Source organism: Ascidiella aspersa, chromosome 6 (assembly GCF_963924565.1).
Source record: "Ascidiella aspersa chromosome 6, kaAscAspe10.2, whole genome shotgun sequence".
Lineage (NCBI taxonomy): Eukaryota > Metazoa > Chordata > Ascidiacea > Phlebobranchia > Ascidiidae > Ascidiella > Ascidiella aspersa.
The window spans coordinates 8417938-8441485 of NC_139452.1; the positions used below are offsets into that span (position 1 = coordinate 8417938).

Consider the following 23548-nt stretch of genomic DNA (forward strand, 5'->3'; position numbering starts at 1 on the left):
AGTCTTGCTTTTTCTGGTATGCATGAAATCGAAAAAGACACAGACAACCAGATGTAGTACACAGTTATATAAAACAATAATTAATTACAAACAAATGATTGATTTATTTTAGTGTGATTGGTGAAACTGAATTTTTTCCTTTGTAATATCAGTGTGGCTTGTTTGCTGACTAAAAGCTTACACCAGTCTTAGCAGCTATTGTAGTTGGCTATGGCTATACTGTAGGTGGCTGCCATCAAAACGTTCATAAAACCACTTATGATGCAACAGGTTACAGATTTGAAGCCACGTGAAAAGCTTATCATGCCATAATTCAGTTATGATTGAATTGAAAATATTTGAAAAATTAAATAAAAAAAGTTCGTTTGCGCAGGATTGAATCACCATAGAGCGACCCATTTTTTGACCCTGCGCTACCCATGTTTGGGTCGCGACCCATACTTTGAGAACCACTGCCCTGTTGTGCGATTATGACAACGGCCGGTTAAACACTTGTTTATGCATAATTATTTTTGTGCGAATATTACACGGAAACCTACGATACCATCGCTCGCGCAAATAAATAATCATATTATTGTGATCAGAGTTTGTGGTGGAACAACCGTACGAGTTAACATACACGACACACTTCAATTGCATCGGTATAACTGTTGTTTTAGCGCGAGACGCTAGACCCTCGACTCATAACTTGTGATTTAAATATGCGAATCTGTTAACGTTTACACACCAGCTGTAGCTACAAAGCACCAAGGAAGGCGCTATACAAGATAATGTAGGAGAAAAAACCTATGAAACCGGCTTTTAAACTCTAAACAATGAATTTAAGATGAACAGTCTCAGCTACTGATTGTATGCCATGGAAAGAATGGAATCATTTCGATACTTGAAGAAAAACGGCAACAAATTTTGAAATATAATAGACTGTTAATGTAAACTAAATAATGGTAAAGTTTAGATCAGTTGTGGCCAAACTGAGGGACGTGGAAAAGTTTTACCTGCTAAAATTTATATTAACCGTGACACACCATGTTTATTCAAAAGATGGTTTGCAGCGCAGTTTGTATAAGTACTGGTTTAAGCGGTTCGACAGCTAAAAAAGTTTGTTACCCAAGGGCGGTCATGGGCCCAACTAATTGTTTTTATCTAAACTTGTAGTTTACTATGTCTCCCGACGAAACCTTATGTTCAACAGAGTATAGGGTAAATAATTATGAAAAGTTCCAGTGGCAAAACCTACCATGTACAGTACAAACAAAGGACAAACGTGTTGGAATATAATATTTCATAATAAATAATGCCACAAATTCAGAAACTTTCACAAACCCCCGTGGACCTCCGTTGGCGAATCGCTGGTTAAAGGCTTCTGTTTTCAGATTTTGGTCCAACTCAAAGAAAATCTTTTTATTGATAAAAATGGCAAAGGCAAGGCAGTCTTGGAGCAAAGCCATCGACTTTCTGTTCACTGGCGTGGGTTACAGCATCGGATTAGGAAATGTTTGGCGTTTTCCTTATCTCTGTTTCAAAAACGGTGGAGGTTTGTAGTTATCTTATAAAGATTTTGATTGGTTTCGAGTGTAATGTATTATGTTTTTTTATGCCCTTCAGACTTAAAATATATAGTAGTAATTTATTTTTATTCGAAATTTAAATCGTTACGTCAACGGTTTGGTGGACTAATGTAATTCACGTTACGGCATATATATTACTGTATTTAAGAGTTAACGGCAATCGTCTCGGTATTAGAAACTCCCGCAAGGATTTTCATTTTATATTCATTGATGGAATTCTCAATTATTTTAGGCGCGATATAATATCACGAAAGGCCCAAAATCAGCAATTAGGCTCAATATCGTTTTTGTTTTGATTTATTAACGTTTTGATATTGTATGCGCACAACCCTATATGTTATTGTATAGAACAGTGATGTTGTCAAACTATTGAAATTAATGCCATTTAGACTGAAAATTTTGCAAGAATTTTTACCATGGTCAGACTTATTGTAATTGTAATGGCCAAAGCAAATGCGCCTTCCGCTGAAAAATTTACATTTCGATCAGTGAATGACGAAATCACTTAAAATTATTTGTCGTAGTTTAAAAACGTAGAATCAATTTGTTTTTCAGGCGCTTTCCTGATACCGTACCTTATTTTCGCCGCCGTTCTGGTTATCCCGATGTTGATATTGGACATAGGAATAGGTCAGCACAGCCAAGAGGGGCTTATTCAAACCTGGAGCAGAATTCCACTGTTTAAAGGTAGTATAGATGGTAATTTGCATACCTTGGGTGGTAAAAACTCAATGCCAGGTAGTCAAACTAAAAAGAAATACAGTTTTAATTTTGTAAGTATTTTGAGTTACATTTAATTATTTTTTTATAAACCAATTTATAATAACAATTATGTTTTCAAGTACATTAATACTTTCTACAGATTTTAGCAATAAAGGGAAATTTAATTAAATTACATGGTTAAAACAATGAAATGTTCTTCTCCACTTAAATTATGCACCCTTATTCATAACCCTGAGTGGATTATCCATAACCCTGAGTGTATTTCATCCTTATTTAGCTTTCTTTCGGCCAATTATTCCCAGTGGTGTAAAGGTGAAGCGACCACTAAAGAATATAAACAAGCATTACAGAAAAAAAAAACGTTCTAACAAAAAAACAAAGCTCGCTTTCCTCGCTTGGTTGTTAGAGGTCCAGCGGGGCTCCGTGAGATAAATTGTAGGAAAACACTGGTTTGAAAAATAGGCAGTCATAGGAGAAACGCTTTGCGATTCGTATAGGCTAAAATATCAAGTTTGTCTATAGGCATTGCACTGTCGCAATTTGTGATGCAATTTTACCTCAATTGCTTCTACCCGATCCTTTTCACTTGGTCGCTGAAATACCTGGTCAACTCATTTTCGGCTGTCCTGCCCTGGTCCAGTTGCGACAACGATTGGAACACGGAGCAGTGCGTTACACCAAGCGATGTGAAAAACATCACTTTTGGCGAGAACTCAACTCTCGCAAGTTCAAACGGAACGGCTTCGGCCGCTGCAGAGTTTTGGAAGTAGGTGGTTCTTCACTGGTACAATGGTATGTTTCTTTTTCGGGCCAAGGGAGTGAACGCGGAAAATTTATATTTTAATGTACTTCTTGCTGGATAATAACTATCGTACGTGGACCAGCAATATAAGGCGTTAAATGGGAAATTGCTGGTTCATTTTTTACCAAATTTTATATCATACAAACCGGAGCGTATTAGTAAGGGTTTTAAAACGACAGACGATTGTACCCACATTTCGTATACGCGGAATAAACGCTTAAGAACATTTATCAACATTGCAAGGTAAGGCCATTTATTTTATTTGTTATTAACATTACAGGGCTGAGTCATTATTTCACTTTTTTTAACATTACAAGGCTAGGTCATTCATTTCATTTCTTATTAACATTACAAGGCTAGGTCATTTATTTTTTATTTTTTAATATTTCAAAGCTGTAGGTCATTTGCTTCATTTTTGATTAACATTACTAGGCTAGGTCATTTGTTTCATTGACATTACAGGAAAAAGTTATTCATTCGTTGCCCTCATGTACCTAGATACGAGGTTCTTGCTTTGTCTTCCGGCATTGACGAAGTTGGAAAATTTCGTGTGGATCTGCTCATCTATCTCTTTGTTCTTTGGATTCTATTCTATCTCTGCACGTTCAAAGGCATCAAGTGGTCTTCCAAGGTAAAGTGTAGCGACACACTTAAATACCTGACAAAATAAGAGCTGCCGATAGTCAGTCAGTTAAATCAAGAGGTAAATAGCATCATGTTAATATACATGATTGTGTCGAGACCAGTACATGTTTAAATATACCATGAATATGTTTTTTGAGTTATGTTCACAATGTTAGGTTTTAACTGAACAAACTACCTCGTTGCAAATATTACTGAACGTAATCTGTGTTTTTCCAAGTTAAAAATCTATTTTTTTAATACCTTTTAGGTGGTGTACGTGACGGTGACACTTCCGTTTTTTCTTATCATCGTTATTCTCGTGCGAAGTGCAACGCTAGACGGAGCTATTGATGGCATAAAGTTCTATCTTATACCTGAATTGGCAAAACTGAAAAACCCAGAGGTTCGTTCAACAATATTTAGTTCGAAAGTTGGCATTCAAAGGTTTAATTATTATGTTTATCGCAATCAGCATTTAAACGTGTTGCAATTCTTTGGCTGATAAAAAGAATGGCTTTAAAAAGTTTAGAGTAAAAGCATACGAAGCAAATTACAAATTTTATTAAACGTACCTGAAAGTTGATGTCGACTGAAGTCTTTATTAGCAGTCAATAAACACGATGATGGTTACAACAACTTAGTTCCTTATTCTTAATTCTAATAAAACAAACAAACAGAGGTTACCAACACTTAATCAACATAAAAATAAATATAAAACTTAACTTGCACCGCAACAAAAGTAGCTGTTAACAGAAACACGGTCACGTATGAAATGAAGGACACGAACGAGACACGTTTCTGCTAGAGGCAAAGCGCGCCACTAGGAGCAGTGTTTAATAAAAAAAAACACTAAAAGGTTAACAGTACTTATAGAATTTATGTCCATAATTGAATTCGAAAGATCATACTTGTCTTGGTATTGTATCGGGTTATTTGATAAATTAATAACAGGTATGGGTGAGCGCTTTGTCTCAGGTCGTCTACAGCAACGGGCCAGGACTTGGGGTCTGGGTGCTGCTGGGAAGCTACAACAAGTACAACCACAATCTGTGGAGGCAAGTGAAAATTGTTTTAAATACAAGCTGGTGTTTTCGAGTGAAACGTATTTTCTAAAATATGCTGCCACTTTGTGAAATCTCAAACTTTTTTGTAAAGTTCCATAAATCTGTGGCGCAATGTCATCCGAAATATGGTCTATTTACTGCAATAAATGTCCTCTGGATGATTCATATTTCAACACTGAAAATTTAAGAATATTTTCATGCATTAAGGCAGGGGTCGGGAACCTTTTTTAGACTGCGGACCGGTTTAAAACTGAAATTTTGTCAAGGACCGGCCTTAAAAAAATAAATGTTCTGTAAAGGAAATTTATCACAACTTGTGTCCCAATTAAAATGCATGCGTTTATTCGAAAATTTTCTGTCTGAACATCAACATTGTTAATAAACAATGTTTGCATGATTTAATTCTATTGCACTTTAGGGTGAGCACGCTTGAACTTTGAAAAAAACATTATATATGGCCCGTTTTTGATATATTGTACGTACGAGGAGTTAGATTTTACAATAAAAAAAATCGGGTTTTGATGAAAATGTCATCTGGAAACCCTGCTACGGACCGGTAATGAACTCCTCGAGGACCGGTGCCGGTCCGCGGACCGGCGATTGCCAACCACTGCATTAAGGTATAAGTATTTTTCCTCAAAAGTATTTGTCCTTGGCTTAATGCACACACCAATTAAGCATATCATGCAATAAATCGCTGTATTTCTTGTCATTTACACAGAGACTCATTTACAATTGTGATCATGAACCTGTTCACCAGTTTCACGGCGGGTTTTGCTGTTTTCTCGACTCTTGGATTTATGGCAAAATACCAGGTTAGAACTTGGCGCTTTTATTTTAACAGTTTCTGCTTTTTAACAGTTTCACCTTTAACGAAAACAATCTTGTACTTTATAAGCTTGGCGAAATATTTTGGCTGAAATATGCGTGTTTTCGTCATACGAGGTCGCTTTAGTCCCATTTTTCTGAGTTAGGTTCTCAGTCACATGACGAGAGGCACTGTAGTGTATAACACAGGTCTGAACAATTCAATTGTTTGTATCGCTGTTTGGTGAACTTGGGACGCATCCAACGATAGGAATTTTAATACTTTTTGTCTATTTGTTTATTTATTTGTTAATTTAAGAAATCATTAACAATTGCTGAATTTTTCGTGTCAATGAGTTCGAATACACATGTCATGTGAAAATAATATCTGGAAGCATTTTGTAACTGAAATTAGTTTAAATTCAAAGCGGAAACTTATGTGCAACGCCCTTGGAAATTTAACCGACAGGTCATGGTATTTTGACGCACTGTTTATTAACTTTTGGGTTACGAGACCATAGTCGTACAGGCCTTGAGCGCACAAATCGATTATAACAAATTAAAGCTCAAGAGTGTATATATTTATATCCCAAAAGTAAAGAAAAACATGTTAGATTGAATTGCGTGCCTTTGGCGGACATTCACACAAAGATTAATCTTTTGCTCATGATTAGACAAAGCTTTGTCTTTTTGAATAGTTAATGTAATACACATTAAGAGGAATATCTTAGCAGTGCATGGATTTAATGTTATCTGAGACTAACTTATCGCTTTTACCTTTAAGAACACAACGATAGAGCAAGTGGCATCCTCCGGACCTGGACTCGCATTCATCGTTTATCCGGAAGCGATGTCCCTGCTTCCTCTTCCTCAACTATGGAGCGTTCTCTTCTTCGTAATGATTATCTTCCTGGGATTCGACACACAGGTGATTGGTTTACCTCTCGACCAACTTCATTTGGCTTGGAGCGTTCAGTATTTTAAAAATTAAACTGTTCCCGGTTGCGGCAATAATAAGTTGCTATCTTTTACATACTTTACTTATATGATTGCAAAGCTGAACCCTATAAGTATATTGCAGGCAAAACCTTTTGACTTGCACATAGCAAAATACTTTGTACAGCGAAAAGTTCTACTAAATATAAAAATCATATTTATATTTAAGCCGAAAAAGGGGAGCTAAGTTTGCTTAACACTAAGAAGTACATAAAGCCACACTCAGGAATGTGTTATGGCTTAGGAAACGTTTGTTTTGCGAGCTTTCTTGTCACTTTTAATGTACCGACAAGCTATCAACGTATGCTTTACAAACTGAAATGAATAGCGGAAACTGCAACGTGAAATTTGATCCCCTGTTTTCAAATTATTGACGCCGCAGCTTTGTATGCCGTGCTCTGTATAAGTTGTGCTATTTTTGGAAACTCGACGCTTTTGCTAAATAGTTACTGTATTTGAACAATATTGAAACACAGTTTACTTTTCCTTGCAGTTTGTCACGTTGGAAACTTTCGTCACACTGGTAACCGACAACTGGTCAGTTGCAAAGAATCATCGCTACGGTAGAGAGATTTCTCAGGCGATTTTCGGCATCATACTTTGTCTTGGCGCATTACCGATGGTGACAAACGTAAGTGCTTGTTCATAAGGAACATCTAGCGCAAGGGTCTCAAACTCAAATTGCTCTGAGGGCCAAATGAGGACGTGTAAAATGCCCAAGGGCCGCAATTTACAATAAATAAGAACACAATAAAATATAAACACGTGTAGGCTGATTTTAGGCTATAGTTACTTGTTCTGGCTACTTTACTGGCAGCGTTTATCAAGGACAGGGATATCGATATTGGGCTTCAAATTGTCAGCAGAAACAAATCTTAGAGTTGCTTGCAGATGTGGACTGCCTAATATTGGCAAAGAAAATTCTTTGTTTGCAAAGTGCTGGTTTAACTTTATATTTTTTTACTTTGCCCTGGTAAGCATATTATTTATCGCGGTGCATTGTTTCGAAGTGCAAACCCTTGTTATACTTCTTCATAACAGAGATCTTCTGCCGGCTAATAAGGCAATAACTAGTACCTCTGACCGCGGTGACAAAATATAACTCCTCCCACTTATCTTGAAAAACTTTTCCTTCGTCTGTGATTTTTCTCATTTTTGAAGCAAAAGACAAGTGTAATTTAGCTTTTTAAGCTATAGAAATTTATTTCAATACTAGGCTAGAACAATCAAAGCCTACAACTCGACAATGAACAACTGTACAGAGTTGAATAGGCAATGTGACGTAATAGTAGATCTTTTACCGCATAAATGGTAGCGTTTGAAAGTGATATGACAGTGAAGTTTGGTGAGTATAGTTTCAGTTTTTTGAAGCAATTTTAGAGTGAATTTTTACTTTAAATCTGATAAAAAAAGATATGTGGCACTTAAATATTGTTAAATACTTGGAAATCCAAAATTTTTACACGGGCCGCACAAAATGTTCTCGCGGGCCGCATGCGGCCCGCGGGCCGCGTGTTTGAGACCCTTGATCTAGCGTTTGCAAACACTGACTAAAAATTACTTAAACACAAATTCCAATCGCAGTTTTCGCAGTAATTCATTCATCGCTAATTAAGCTTCAATTGTACCGATGATTACACACGTGTATGTGCTTTCTCATGAAGACATTTTGGCACTATGTTACAAATTGTGCAAAAGGTTCTCTGACACATAAAACTAAAGCAAGCCTTTGCTAAGGTCTTGTTGGACACACTGGACTGAATAATTACCCTTGTTGCAATGCAGTGAAAAACATTTATTTTTGTTTTGTTATAATTCACCAAAAATAAAATCCGCAAAAACTTACATTCAGGGCGGAGCTTACGTGTTCGAAATCTTCAACCAGTATGCGGCAGCTGGATGGTGCTGGTTCCTTATTGCTGGTTGCGAGTGCGTAGCGGTGGGATGGTTTTACGACTTCGATCGATTCTGGTCCAATCTGGTCGATATGGTCGGTCAACGGCCAGGACGGATTTGGCTCAAGCTGTCAATCAAGTACCTTGCTCCCATGACTTGCTTCGTAAGAGTCTGCTATGATTACATTGAAATCATAAACGAATCAAGTCTAGCTTTTCTTTTAGAAACATTTTGGCTTTGAGAGAGTGTCAACAGAAATGTCATATCGTTAGTCTAAAACCTCTATTAGAAGCCATGCGAAGACGTAATCACAAAAACTAATTGAAAGTTCTATGACTTGACTAGTCTTAGGAACACTAAACACGGATCTGTTGATTATCTTCAGTAGAAAGAGAGTGGCCCAAATAATAGATAAAAGATTCATTCTTTTATTAGCAAACGTTTCGGCAATTTCTTTTGCTTACTGACTGCACTGATGATGGCAAAAGAAATTGCCGAAACGTTTGCTAATAAAAGAATGAATCTTTTATCTATTATTTGGGCCACTCTCTTTCTATTGACTAGTCTTATTATACTTATGGCTTTGTCTATTTACACTTAGGACTTGACGTATCACTCGATGATAAACATATTTCTTTACAGTGAAATACGATCTAATACTGCCTTGTCCACTGTGTTAAAAAACAACCTAAAACATGCTTTCTCCTGTTATAGGGTAAAAAAAAACTGTTTAAATTTATAAGTTTTTACTTATAAATGTATGAGTATTAGACAAGATTTGGTCAAACATATATTATTTCCATTTTACACAGGCCTTTTCGGTCTACCTTATGTCAGGGATCAAACCCCTCAAATACAACAACTATCTGTATCCTGATTGGGCGCAGGCGATCGGGCAAGTCATAAGCGTCAGCACGACAATCTTCATTCCTGGATTTGCCATATTCGCACTGATTAAAGCTTGGTTGAACGGATCGTCGTTAACCCTGGTAAGACGTTTGGAAATTTTATTGTTTGAGATTAAATGTTGTTATATAATTAAAATTGCAGCGAAGAACTCGCTGTTAGCGCAATGTTGGCTTTATGCAATACTGAATAGCAGCAAAAAGAGAAAATTTTACTGTGGACGAACTACTATTTTTTAGGTTTGGCAGAAATAAGCAGGCAGGTTGGTATGGAACGTCTGAATGGTCCGCCAAATGTTGTAAATATCAACTTGAAATGTGCTTCTAATGGATAACAGTTGTTGTTTTTCTTTCGTGGAACTATTAGCCATATGAGTTATAGAATTTAATTGAGATAAAACATAAGTTTGAAGCACACGACTATTGCAGAAATGAAAATATGTTTTCGATAGAAACGGGATCAAGCATTGTAGGTTCAAAGTACCTTAGTGAGGGCCACTACTTTAAGGAAAGATAAATCAGTAGTTGTTTGTAACAATATTTGCTTAATTTTAAAGATTCTTCGCAAGCCTGATAACGAGAGAAAGCATCAAAGATCAGCAACAGGAAAAGCGGAAGAGGAATTTCTTGAGATGAAATCAGGAGACGACGATTTTACGATGACTTTTTAGAATTATGTGGAATGCCTGTCATTCGGCAAAGAAGTAGTTCAGTTAGTCCAGCAGTGTTTAACTTGACAAAGGTCACTGGACCACAAGCTTTTTTATCTTCAAAACTGCTGCACTTCGATTATTATTAGATAAATCGCTTTAAATAAAAATGAAACGGTGAATATACCACATATTGAATTGCAGGATATAAAAGTATTCAAATCAATATATAACTAACATCATTTTAGTTTCTACTAAGAAGGTCAAAATGATACCTATACTCCAGTACTCCAGTTATAAGTTGAGATCAGTTCCATTTACTTAACTTCACAAAATATGTAATTTCTTTTTGTAAGTGAGCTACATTTCGGTGGATGGATCTGTGTTTTATACCATAAACGGATAGGTTTACTAAAAGTAAATTGCCTCATCCAGATTACTTCTCGGTGATTTTTGTAAATCGTTTGTCTTGAATCTAGCATGATTACCGCCGCATTTTAATGTACCAGAAAGAAACAAACTTTATGCTAGGTTGCTTGGTTTTATCCTACCATTAATATACAACAACTGGAGTGGGGGTGCAAAAAGCTTTCACAAAGCGTTGGCGCTAAATAATTGAAATTTCGGCTTACTTTAGGAGCGAAGTCCTTTATAAAAACAATTCTACAGTTTTTTTTATTTATTCTATGAGGGACTGTTTGCCCGATTTCGCATAGCTGGTCGATTTATTTTGCAATTAATATTTTGCATATTATCCAGCAAACTTAGGAAAATTACACTTTGTTGGTCTTCATTGGTCAATTTGATCCTAAATAGGCTAAACAAGTGACTGGCGGCAACGGAGTTTACATTTATAATAATCAGTGGGGTGCAATTTAATTTGTTAATAACATAAGCTCAAATTCAGCATTGTGAATGATTAGAAATTGACTATAGTTTGTCTATGCATAGAGAAGTTGGACACGGTTCGATTTTGATTTTTTGCCTGAATATAGACTCTATCAGTCTATAGTCTTCTCGTCCTAGACCAGTGGTTCCCAACCTTATTTCTTTCGTGGTCCATTTACGTTGCAAATAAATTCTGTGGCCCAATAAAATTTTTATGATAGAAAAAACTGTAAAATAGGTTTAGAACAAAACACAACAGAGCATATTTTAAAGCAGATTATCTGTTCAACTGTGCATTTGTGACATACTTGCGGCTATATAAGAAATTTACATTCATTTTTTATTCCTCCCCAAGCCATTATTCCTGTAAAATTAAATATAGTGACACAAATGAAACCAAATCTAGCTTTTTTTAAATTGGTCTGTGGCCCACCAGTGAGCCATGGCCCACTGGTTGAGAACCGCTGGCTTAGACAACTCTAGGAAAACAATTCGATTTAAAAAAAGAAACCGTCGCGACAACAGGGTTAGTAAAAGTAGGCCGCTATGTTAAATGGTTGATATGTCAGAACTTGTCTATTGTTCGTAACGAAGTTTTAAACTTTCTTTATGATTATTAACTATATAGAGAGACGCACCTTACATTTAGTAGTCATAAAGCTGAGGAAACACTGCCAATTTAGTGTCTTAGTGATCATGGTAATCAATACAACATGGCACACAACACAAAATTTGAACATACAAGTCAAATTGGCGAGTATGCATTGTGTAAATGAAGCATCTATGGAAAAGGGTATTACCTTAAAGTTCTTTCACGTTGTTAGGTTTATTTTAATTAAAAGTATGCTTTTCGCCTACCCCAGTTAACCCAAAAAATACTTACGCCTATACTGTACTGTATATAAACTTATCTAATAGTTGCTACAACACTGTAGGGGGAATCAAAAATTAATCAAATAATGTCAGGCACCTTTTAGCACGCATAAACGATTTCTATTGGCTATGATTTATTATCTTTTGTGACAAAGCCAACTAAGCAACTTTGCAAAACCATTGAACTGGCTCAAATTATTCATTCCAAGAAGGAAATCTCCGGCTCATAAAAATATGAGCTTTCTTTAGACGGCCATGATCGACAATATCCTAAAACGATATCTTTATGTCTTCGCTCGCCGACTTTAGCTCGAGAAATTCCTCGCAGTCTTCTTTCTTCGTTGGCGCTCCATGGCGTTTTATTTCCATATCAGGCCTGCGCAGAACCTTCGAAGTAGATACAGTTTGAAATAGGCTACTGATAAGAAACAAAAACAAAGATTTATTTGCTAGTTAACCTAATAACATGTAACATGGATTTTGGTACAAGATAAATTATAGTAGGAAAAGTTAGCAATTAATCTCTTTTACGTTAACAAAATGTCTTGTTATTAAAAAGTTGTGAGCATTAACCTTATTTATCCCATCTAAATTAATATTTTATTTCAGAAAAATGAGCCGTTTCTCAAACGGTATTACGAAAAGCCGCAAGCAGTGAATACACTAATTGCCATTTTCAAGCAAATTTGTCAGACGTACAAAAAACATAAAGTTATTAATTTTCTTTTATGATGGTAGGTAACGATGTGAGGTTTATTCAAAACGCTTGTATTTAACAAAGTATAGGATCGCCATGGAGTCGGATTCGTTCGATTGTCAAGCAAAAAAAGTGTTGTCGAAAAAAAGTGTTGTCGACTTAGTTCAGAATGAAAAATTCCAAAACATCATTAACAGTACAGAATTACCACGCTCTGCATACCATGAATTACCACGAGGTCAAAAAATGAACGGCAGAATAATTTAGCTTTATTCCATTCTATAAGTTTCTTTTAACTATTGAAAGACCTTAGTAGTTGTGAGGTTAATGCGTTATAGGCTCCATTATAATATCATGTTCTGAACAGCATGGTCCAACTTCTTTTCATCGCGGGCCAAAAACATTTTTTTTTATCCTGCGGGCCAATGTCTTTAAATAGCGATTCTTATATAGGCTTATTGCTGACAAATTATACATAGCCTATGGCAGTGGTTTTTAGCCTTTTCACAGCCGCACCTCCTTTGGTAATTTTCCAATGCCTTTCGCCCCCCTACAAAAAGCAATTCGGAATTTTCAATTAAATATCACTTAGACAATTTGAAAATAGTAAAGCGTGTTGTAATAGTAAAGCGTGCAATTTTTTAGTTTAATTGGTTGAATTGGCGCTAGACTGTAAATTCAGGAGGCTTTTCGCATATAGGCCACACGATAAATTGCTCGTGCTCGACACATTGATTTAAACAGTAAGGTATCTTGTTTCAAAAGATCACCAGGTTAAGAACCGCTGGCCTATGGCATAACTTTATGAAATGTACACCCTTGTTCAGCTACGGTAGTTATGAAATGACAAAGGATCATTTACGAAGTTTTTTTGTTCATTGCAATAACAAAAATTGAAGTGATATTGCTAGATTGCAGCAAAGCTGACTATCAGTTCACGGGCCAAAACAGCGGAGCTCGCGGGCCAACTTTGGCCCGCGGGCCTGCAGTTGGACCACACTGTTCTGGAATATACTTCATAGGCCGTATATACGAATTGCATTGCAGGCCTCTAACCTACTTTGTAGCGGCGGAAAGGGAATTAAATTTTTTGTTTTATTTAAAACTTACATGAACATTAAAATTGATTGAAAAACAATTAATTTTCAAATAGGCTAAAAAGATCATACGTCCCTTTTTATTATGCTGCTTTATTAATTGAGGACCACAATATAACTATTGAAAAACATACAAGAACAAAAGTATTAGCGGCGATCAGGGCAATCCACATATTCAACTTTAACACAACTTACAAATTGCGCAACCAAATGCACAGCATCCACAATACATTTTGGAAGTTGTGATTTGTTGATAGTTTACATTCGTGTGGAATTACTTCCGCTTTCTGCTTCCGTCAACCATCGAATTTAAGCTGTTACGAGCTACCGCAGCAATTGTTGCATGGTTGTTTTATATGAAAGCAATAGCGCAACAAAAGGCTATGGTAGGCGAGGAGTTAGAATTTGCCTTACGTCCAAAATTACCTTTGGCGGTAACTTAAGGTAAATCGCTTTCTACCTTATACTGTGGTTATTCTTATAAACTAAAGATTTACGTGGTAAAAGATGACCTCAACTTAGCAGTTTCCTAAACGGCGATGCAGACTTTTAAAATTAAAAAACTTTGAACCAGGAAAATTTTAATAAACGAAAAAATTGTTTGTTTAGGCAGCTTTACTAGTTATTAGCAAGCGTTTGGCTTTTTACGTTACCTTAACTAAGCTATACCAGAAGAAAGAAAAAGGAAGCAATATTGTCAGCAAAGGTTTCTAAAGGTAACTTTATCCAAACACTGAAAAATAACACTCGATTCTACCACTTTGCGCAACTGTGCATACGACTAACCTTGGTTAACGGCGATCCGTTCAGACAAGCTTTAATCAGCACATAGATGGCAAAGCCGGGAATGAAGATTGTCGTGCTGACGCTTATGACTTGCCCGATGGCCTGCGCCCAATCAGGATACAGATAGTCGTTGTATTTCAGGGGTTTGATTCCTGACATAAGGTAGATGGAAAAAGCCTGAAAATAAATTATGTAATAATTAGGAAATTTCAGCCAACTTTTAGAATGTTTGAGAACATTTGCGACAAATAATAGCTAAATGCAAAATAAGGTTACATAACCTAATCCAGTATAGCACAGGATTAGGCATGGATACGAAAAGAACATTGTAGATCAATATGGAACTTTACAAAAGCAAACGAAGCAAATAACAAGATACAAAAACCATATAAAAGGTATTGACAGCAAAAGTAGAACAGTAATACTCACCCTTCTATATGGGTATACTTGCATAAATATATCGGCTGAGCTAAAAAAAGATAAACTTCGTCTTGGTCATCATATTGCATTTAAGTTACATTAGATATGTTTGATAAGGTTTAAACACATTTATATCAGGCATCCTTCACAGTTATAGTTATCACCTATTGATTTACAAACGCTATAGCGTTTGAGTGTTTGACAGAGTCTTTAAGCAACTTTATTTCTTAGCATCCCGTACTGCGTGTTCGTTTGTTTAGCTGATTGCCAATCAGTATTGTTTCCGCAAGCAATGTGTAAAGTTGCGCTTATTTTCTGTTAAGGCGTCGGATCTTGTGTGCTGTTGACATTTTGTTTTTTTGAGCTGTGTGATTTAGTTTTTGCATTCAAAAATAATAATAATAATAACAATAATTAAATAAAAAAAAAGGCTTTACACCTTTAACGTATATGTGGTCTGTTAGTCGAACACCAAGAGTTTAGTTTTCAGCGATTCAAGTCGGCAATTCATCTCCCCGTGTTCAAATGTATTCGAAAAGGCTGAGGAAATTATTTGGTTAAAAAGCTAAATATTAGTTTGAAATATGAAATATTTAAATATAAATATTAGTTTGAATAATGAAACTTGACAACATGGCACCTGAGCTAGATGTTAGACGAAACGTATTGCCTTTGTGTTGGAAATTGGCGGCATACAAAAGCCCATATGTCTGACGAAAAACAGTCAAAAAATTTTAATCGCAAATGATTAAATAACACAATAAACTGGTTCTTACGAAGCATGTCATGGGCCCAAGGTACTTGATTGACAACTTAAGCCACATCCGTCCTGGCCGTTCACCGACCATATCGACCAGATTAGACCAGAAACGATCAAAGTCGTAAAACCATCCCACCGCTACGCACTCGCAACCAGCAATAAGGAACCAGCACCATCCAGCTGCCGCATACTGGTTGAAGATTTCGAACACGTAAGCTCCGCCCTGAATGTAAGTTTTTGTGGTCATACACTCATTTCGAAAAGCAACAAGTATAAAACTTGCGAGACACCTTTGTTATAATGACTTAATTCAGCAACGTTTATTTGAGCTACTTTGTAGACACGGTGTCATGTATTCCTATATCAGTGGTTCCCAACACGTTTTAAAGGCGACCCATTTAAAAAAAAATTAATTTTGTATAATCTTGCGACCCAAGTAAATACAAGATTGCGTTGCAAACAAACTGCATTACAAAGGCAGTTACTTTTTCCGAAAATAATATGTTTATTATATCACTAATGAGATAGTTGTGCTCGCTTGCTCTCAGTGAGTTTTTGAAATCGAGGCGTTATTTTGCTTGAGCATATAGAGTTACCGATGCCAGCTTTAACTTTCAGCCGGTTTCGCTGTTTAGTTTTCATATTTTGTGATTATGATTTCCAGTTTTGTGAAAAGATACAATATGCCTGAAAAACAAGCGACCCCCCAAAATAATCAGGCGACCCAACTTTGGGTCGCGACCCATGCGTTGGGAACCACTGCCCTATATTATACAACTTCAATCAGGGATGTCCGATACCTTTTTATTCCGATACCAATACCCGATATTTTAGACGAAAGGTATCGCGGCCCGATCCGATAGCAAATCATAAATATGCCTCAAATAAGCAATACATAATAAAATTAAAACATTCCAAAGGAATTATTAACAGATTATGAAGCCAGATTTTACTTGAGCGTTAAGCAGTTTAGCCATATTCAGTTGTTGACTTAACATTTTGAGATAAATTGACATTTGAAAGTAGAAACCGGTGCGTTGGACCAGACAATCTTTTATGAATTTGGTATCTGATCGGTGCCCTAACCGCCGTAGTATCGTTCAACGACCGATACTACCACTCGCCATTGAGTATCGGCTCCAGAGGCGTAGCCAGTCTATTTTGCGCCCGGGGACAAACTATAAAATTGGCGCCCCCTCTTCGATGTTTAATCACATTTTCTATTACATTAACATAATATACCTTACTTTGTACGGAAAAACAATTCAAATTTAATAGAACATTGTGTTTAAAGAAGAAGCAGCCTCATTTTGGCATTTGTAAGCCTCATTTTGGCGCCCCTCTACCCTGGCGCCCGGGAACGTATGTACCCCACCGTACCCCCCTAGCTACGCCTCTGATCGGCTCCGATCCAATATTATCATACACCCTTAGCTGAAACCTTTTTTATGCTGTTTTTTTGTGTTTTATATTGATCAACATTGTCTGCAATCAAATAAGTTTAGCAATGTCAAAAGTCTAAAATTCATGCATTGATTGACTTATAACGTTACTTCAATTTGTACTTGAATTGATATTTGTCAAGATCGACATAATTTCAACCAGACTCGAATTTGACTTTTCAAAATTATTTTTTCGAGACTTGAATTTGACTTTTCAAAATTATTTTGAAGTGATTGGTTTGCCACACTAAGTGTCAAGTTCTTTCCATATTTAATAAAGTATGAAAATACAGTCATAAGTTTGAAAGATTTAAATCAGGTAAAGTAGTTTGCCCAAAGACTTGAGTCAAGTCATTTAAAAACAGTGGCTTATGTGCATTCTTTAAATTATTATTTGCTTAAGTCATTACAGCCCTCCATGGGGCTGTGTTTTTTTGATAAAACACACTCACGTTTGTCACCATCGGTAAAGCTCCAAGGCAAAGTATGACACACAAAATCGCCTGAAATATCTCTCTGCCGTAAGGATGTTTCTTCGCCGTTGACCAGTTGTCGGTAAGCAATGTGACTAGTGTTTCGAGCAGGACAAACTAAAGGCATAATTCGTAATAAAGTTGTGCACATTTATCTAATTAGGCCTGTAGCGCGGTAGTTGTGAATAAAGATAACACTCAAAAAAGTGTATATCACACCCATGTGACTGAAACGTTAAGCTATTGATTAAAAAAACTAGAAATCGCAATTAGGTTTAACAACCGATTATTATTAAAAGCCGATGGTACAGTAATTTGTATAGCAAAAACATAATTTAAAGATTATAAAAGTGTGTTTGTTACATTTAACCCGGCAACAATTATACTTATAGGGTTCAGCTTTGCAATCGTACATGTAAAGTATGTATAAGATAGCAACTTATTATTGCCGCAACCGGGAACAGTTTAATTTTTAAAAGACTGAACGCTCCAAGCCAAATGAAGTTGGTCGAGAGGTAAACCAATCACCTGTGTGTCGAATCCTAGGAAGATAATCATCACGAAGAAGAGAACGCTCCATAGTTGAGGAAGAGGAAGCAGGGACATCGCTTCCGGATAAACGATGAATGCGAGTCCAGGTCCGGAGGATGCCACTTGCTCTATCGTTGTGTTCTTAAAAGAACACATAGTCTCAGATAGCAATCTATATACAATGGTAATGCATTTTTTTTTATCTTCAATCTATTTCTTACGGTTGTTTCTTGGGATGGCAGATACTTGTCATTCTAATCCGATACCAATACCTTATATTTCAGACAAAACGTAGCGTGATTCGATCCCATGATAAATGACGGCATTACTTAACTTAAACCAACAAAATATTTAAATTAAAACGTTAAAATGTAACTTTGCCGTTATTACACCAAAATTTGGTTTAGCGTTAAAATATTTAGTTACCTTCAGCGGTAAACTATAATATTTTTGACAAATCTACATATCAAGGTCGAAATCCCTGCGTTGCATCGCAAATCACGGATGTAAAGTACAAATAAGATAGGTATCAGATCGGCACTGATCCACTCTAGTATCGGACGATAACCGATACAACCACTGGATATCGAGTATTGATCTAATCAGACACGTTTTTGCTTAAAAAATGTGATTGTTGCTATCAAAATGTTGAAGTAACTACAATGCCCGGCACTATATTTGGACGGCATGGATTGAAAGTAAAGTGAAAAAGTCACCTGGTATTTGGCCATAAACCCGAGAGTGGAAAACACGGCAAAACCCGCCGTGAAACTGGTCAGAAGGTTCATGATGACAATCGTGAACGAATCTCTGTTGATATACACACATTTAAAGCTTGCTTTGCCTACATTGGATAAGGCAAACATTTGCCAGGTACGAAATCTCCCAATAAAGGAAGCTAAAAACAGAAAGGAGAAAACTTTTTTCGCGTCATAAAATAAATAGTAGAGCTTGATTGCGTTACACTATGTCCATTTGCTTACACATGTTAATGACAAAGTTTCAAGTATTTCCAACTAATCATGTGTATATAGTTCCAAGCCGGTATATTTAAAAAAAAAATCACAAAACCTATGTGCAGTTGGGTACACTATGCACGGATCTGAAATGTAGCTTAATAGTAAATTGCAAAGCCAAAACGGTTCAGATAACATTTACTGAAAATGATATCGAAACATCTTTATCAAGATGGTCTACTCAACCTTTTTGGTTTTGCAATTCATCATCAAGCTATTTGCCATTCTTATAAAAATATTCAAAATATTGTACGCAAACGTTCGGAACTATTTTCACTTGCCTCCACAGATTGTGGTTGTACTTGTTGTAGCTTCCCAGTAGCACCCAGACCCCAAGTCCTGGCCCATTGCTGTAGAAAACCTGCGATAATGCGCTCACCCAAACCTGGAAGAAGTTACATTAGATAAAATATTCACGCAAGTTTGAAATTATTTACCAGTTAAACGCCTGCAGTATATAAAGCGGTTGCTTCTGATGTTTAAAAAATAATTTTAATGTCCTAAAGATTCAGCTTAAATTGATTTTACCAGGATGGTTTGGCTTTAAATGTGTTTCTATCTTTATCGTACGAATTACGATTATTATCGCTGAACTGTGGAACGAACCTCCAGGTTTTTCAGCTTTGCTAGATCCGGTATCAGGTAGAACTTTATCCCGTCAATGGCGCCATCCAGCGTCACACTGCGCACGAGAATAACAGCGATGAGAATAAACGGAAGGGTCACTGTCACGTACACAACCTGCAAGGATCTCTATGTAAGTGATTTCGACTAAAAGTGAACGTTCAAACCTTCACAAAATACTTTGACAAGTGAAAAAGATATATATATATATATATATATATATATATATATATATATAAGGTAGTCTTTTAACGGCGGTAAGTATCCTGCTGTTTTTCGCTGCGAGAAGTATTCTGATTAATAACACCATAAACAAAAAGGTAGAAATGTTTACCTTCTGTCTATGCGCAGTTCAATTCTGGCCCTACCTTCAGTGGCGGCACTGGCTCTTTAAACGGAGATCGGTTGTCCGAGGAATGGGCCCGAACATATACTGACACTTCCCGGCCTAATTTTCGGCCAATGGGAAGAAGACTGCTACTGCACGTTCATAACTTTTACTTTCTTTAATAGTTGGTGAAAAAATAATAAAAAATATATGAAACCGCAGCCTTCTTTTAAAGCGATTTTCCACCAGGTAAGTTTAGTTGCTTTTTTTGGCATGATTTTTTTTAAATCCGTGTTTTGTAAAACTAAGTCTGCTACTTGGATACGTAAGGTAAACTTCACCTTGGACGACCACTTGATGCCTTTGAACGTGCAGAGATAGAAGAGAAGCCAAAGAACAAAGAGATAGATGAGCAGGTCCACACGAAATCCTCCAACTTTTTCAATGCCGGAAGACAAAGCAAGAACCTCGTATCTAGTTAGCCAAATAAATCATTCATTTTTATCTATCCTGTAAATTCGAATTTATTTGCATAGTCCTGATATTGTTGATTTGGTGGCCTTATGTGAATGGCACGGAACATTTCCTATACAACTATAGTTACTAGCATGCCACGTTTCATATAACGTTAAAGCTATATTCGGCAGATCATTGATTTTGAATATTTATTTGTTGCCTCCCTTACCTTGTCCCGAAATATAAACAGTATCGTGTCAGTGGTAAATTACCGCAAAACCTCAAAAGCAGTAAAAGTACCTTGTAGATTATTGAATTGAACTTAAAGTATAAACTTCACGCCCCCTCCTTACTTCCAAAACTCTTCAGCGGCCGAAGACGTTCCGTTCAAACTTGCGAGAGTTGAGTTCGCGCCAAAAGTAGTGTTCTTCACATCGCTTGGTGTAACGCAATGCTTCGTGTTCCAATCGTTGTCGCAACTGGACCAGGGCAGGACAGCCGAAAAGCAGTTAACCAGGTATTTCAACGACCAGGTGAAAAGAATCGGATAGAAGCACTCGAGGTAAAATTGCATTAGAAATTGAGACAGAGCTATTCCTGAAAAAACAAAACGAAAACAATTGTCTTAGTACGGCAGCGCTACGGAAAAATACATGTGCTTGAATTGGGAAAAACACTATTCTATGAATTTCTAAGCATCTAAATTGGGGTAGTTTGAAACAAGGCCCCTATAGTGATGTCCAAATTTTTTTTTTACATATTCTGCCAATCGCAGATCACCTAAAATCAAACTATAATTTACCTATTTTTATTCCCATTTTTGTCGTATGTTAATCTATCCTTACCACAAACATCCTTCGTTCAGAAAAACGGGGGGGGGGAGCTCTTATGGGTGGCTGCTTTTTGTGGAAGCTGGTCACGTGATAGCCGTGCGTAACAGGAAATTCTTTAATGACTTTATTTGCACAAAATGCATTTTTACCGCCTGGTATAAATGATTTTCTGTTATATTTATAGAGAGAGTAAAACGGGTGTGTCTCAATTTTTTTTGCCGCGTTTGACTCAAACTATTTCAAAATACAATTTATGATAAAAAGTCTTGTTTCAGCGAAATGACCACAAGTTTGCCATTATATATCGAGCATGTGAAAATCGTTAATTGTGCTTACTAAGCCTCGTCATCATACACTAACATTTTAATCGACCAAACCTTAATGACAAGACGGTATTTCATAACTTTGTGACGTCATCTTCTTTAAAAATGCCCAACCCCCCAAAATTCTGGATCTGCCCCTGCTCGCTTTGTATGGCCCTCGTACAATTTGCAAAAGATTGTGGTCCACGAAGATAAATGCCGTGTTTCTATTGCATCAAAACAAAAAAATGTCCTTTATATTAGCAAACCAAGCGATTTGCAGTTATACCTGACGAATATGACTCCAAATGCTAAAAAGCTGTTTAAAGTTAACTTTATCTAGCTGATTTGTTTCAGTGAAAAAACGCCTTTTACTGCGATTAGTGTACTTGTTTTACGTATTTATAAAAACTGGCGTTCTTCCCGTGATTATGTTTGCAGGTGGGCAATGGTGATATATAGATTTCAACGACAGTGTATAAGCGTTTGAAAACCACAGGGCTTATCGACACATTGGTAAAGCTTAAGAGTCACAACTTCTACTTCACGTTAGGATTGCTTAAAGTTATCACGTTACACATGGTCGCATTTTATTATAGTTGTTGTTAAATTTGGGGTCCGGCTGAAAACTTGGTTTTCCATTTGATCAAACTTACAAACTGAGTTACCACATGTGATTTATTATATACGGAACAATTTGTTAGTTCACGGCCTAGATTTAGGCTGAAGGTGGTTTTAAAATGACCAACTTTTGTAAAGTGAAAGACCTGTAAGGCAAAGCCTAAACAATATTGATGTCAATAATTTTATTTTGGACTGTTTCGAAAATTGCCTTCCGGAAAATGTTTTGTCTCGTAACATTGACTTTATGGCATGTTAAACTCCGTTACTATACTGACGATTGCAAACAAGACCTTGGTAGTATAAAAGATACATAGTGGATACTCCAAGAAAAAACCCTTACCTTTAAAAATTGGAATGATGCTCCAGGTTTGAAGTAGTCCTGCTTGACTGTACTGACCTATTCCGATGTCCAATATCAACATCGGGACAACCAGAACAGCGGCGAAAATAAGGTACGGTATCAGGAAAGCCCCTTAAAGCAATGTCGTTTAAAAACAGCATAGTTAATATTTTGCAAACCAACTATGATCGGTTAAAAGTGGCTTCTCAATCATGTAATTGTAAAACAATGGATTATTCACCAGTCTGTTTAGCGGGAGACCCTAACAGTAGGTACAATATCATTGTGATTTGTCTTCGTAAAAATGTGTGAATGGGTCTCTCCCTAGTTTTTTAAGCGCTTTATGTTATGTTCGGAAAAAATAAAAAGTTGAAAATTAACTGACTTTAAATATTCGTTAGACCTAGCTACTGTTTTCGGCGTTCAGTGATGTTGTCCACATAGAATAGATGTGCAGTAGTCCTAACAAATGCAAAATTAGTTAATATACTTTTTTATACAAATATAAACCAAAAAGAACAAACAAAAGTGGTAGAGCTCTTTCCAGTGCTGACTCCAAGTCAACAACTGTGTGGCACATGACAACAAATTCCTTGTATTTTACCAACGATCGCAACACACTCCATTGGAAAAACTCACCTCCGCCATTTTTGAAGCAGAGATAGGGGAAACGCCAAACATTTCCCAACCCGACGCTGAAGCCCACAGCAGTGAACAGGAAGTCAATCGCGTTGCTCCACGTCTGCCTTGCCTTGGCCATTTTATAAACAAAAAAACACAAGATATCTGCAATCAAAGGATAGGCATAAACGTATTAGGTCCCTTACTCGGTAGGTTAAATGTCAATCAACATGTAAGCCTTGCGAATCGGCTGAACACAAGGTTTCAAATTGCCGTAAAGTCGCCGCTGGAAATCTGCTGGTCGCATATTTCCTATATTTAGGTTACAATTTGGACTGCATTAATATTTTATATATCAACATCTCGCCTGAACTCATTATTAGCCGCAAGTAACATAGATTC

The 23548-nt window shown here is 36.6% G+C and overlaps 2 protein-coding genes across 2 annotated transcripts; one reads left to right on the forward strand and one right to left on the reverse strand.

Annotated features, from left to right (window-relative positions):
* Positions 1 to 1413: 1413 nt before the first annotated feature.
* On the forward strand, positions 1414 to 10056 carry LOC146139505 (sodium- and chloride-dependent GABA transporter 3-like). Its single transcript, XM_083392469.1, has 12 exons — positions 1414 to 1534; positions 2124 to 2255; positions 2814 to 3057; positions 3592 to 3724; positions 3986 to 4120; positions 4669 to 4772; positions 5503 to 5596; positions 6373 to 6516; positions 7078 to 7215; positions 8437 to 8643; positions 9293 to 9469; positions 9943 to 10056. Exons 1-12 carry the CDS (start codon positions 1414 to 1416, stop codon positions 10054 to 10056), a joined length of 1743 nt encoding a protein of 580 aa, XP_083248595.1.
* Positions 10057 to 12066: 2010 nt separating this feature from the next.
* LOC146139506 (sodium- and chloride-dependent GABA transporter 3-like) lies at positions 12067 to 23285 on the reverse strand. Its single transcript, XM_083392470.1, has 12 exons — positions 23165 to 23285; positions 22526 to 22657; positions 20780 to 21023; positions 20312 to 20444; positions 19625 to 19759; positions 19300 to 19403; positions 18719 to 18812; positions 18000 to 18143; positions 17451 to 17588; positions 15573 to 15779; positions 14377 to 14553; positions 12067 to 12183 (listed from the first exon to the last, which is right to left on the reverse strand). The coding sequence occupies exons 1-12, from the start codon at positions 23283 to 23285 to the stop codon at positions 12067 to 12069; spliced, it is 1746 nt and encodes a 581-aa protein (XP_083248596.1).
* Positions 23286 to 23548: the final 263 nt, after the last annotated feature.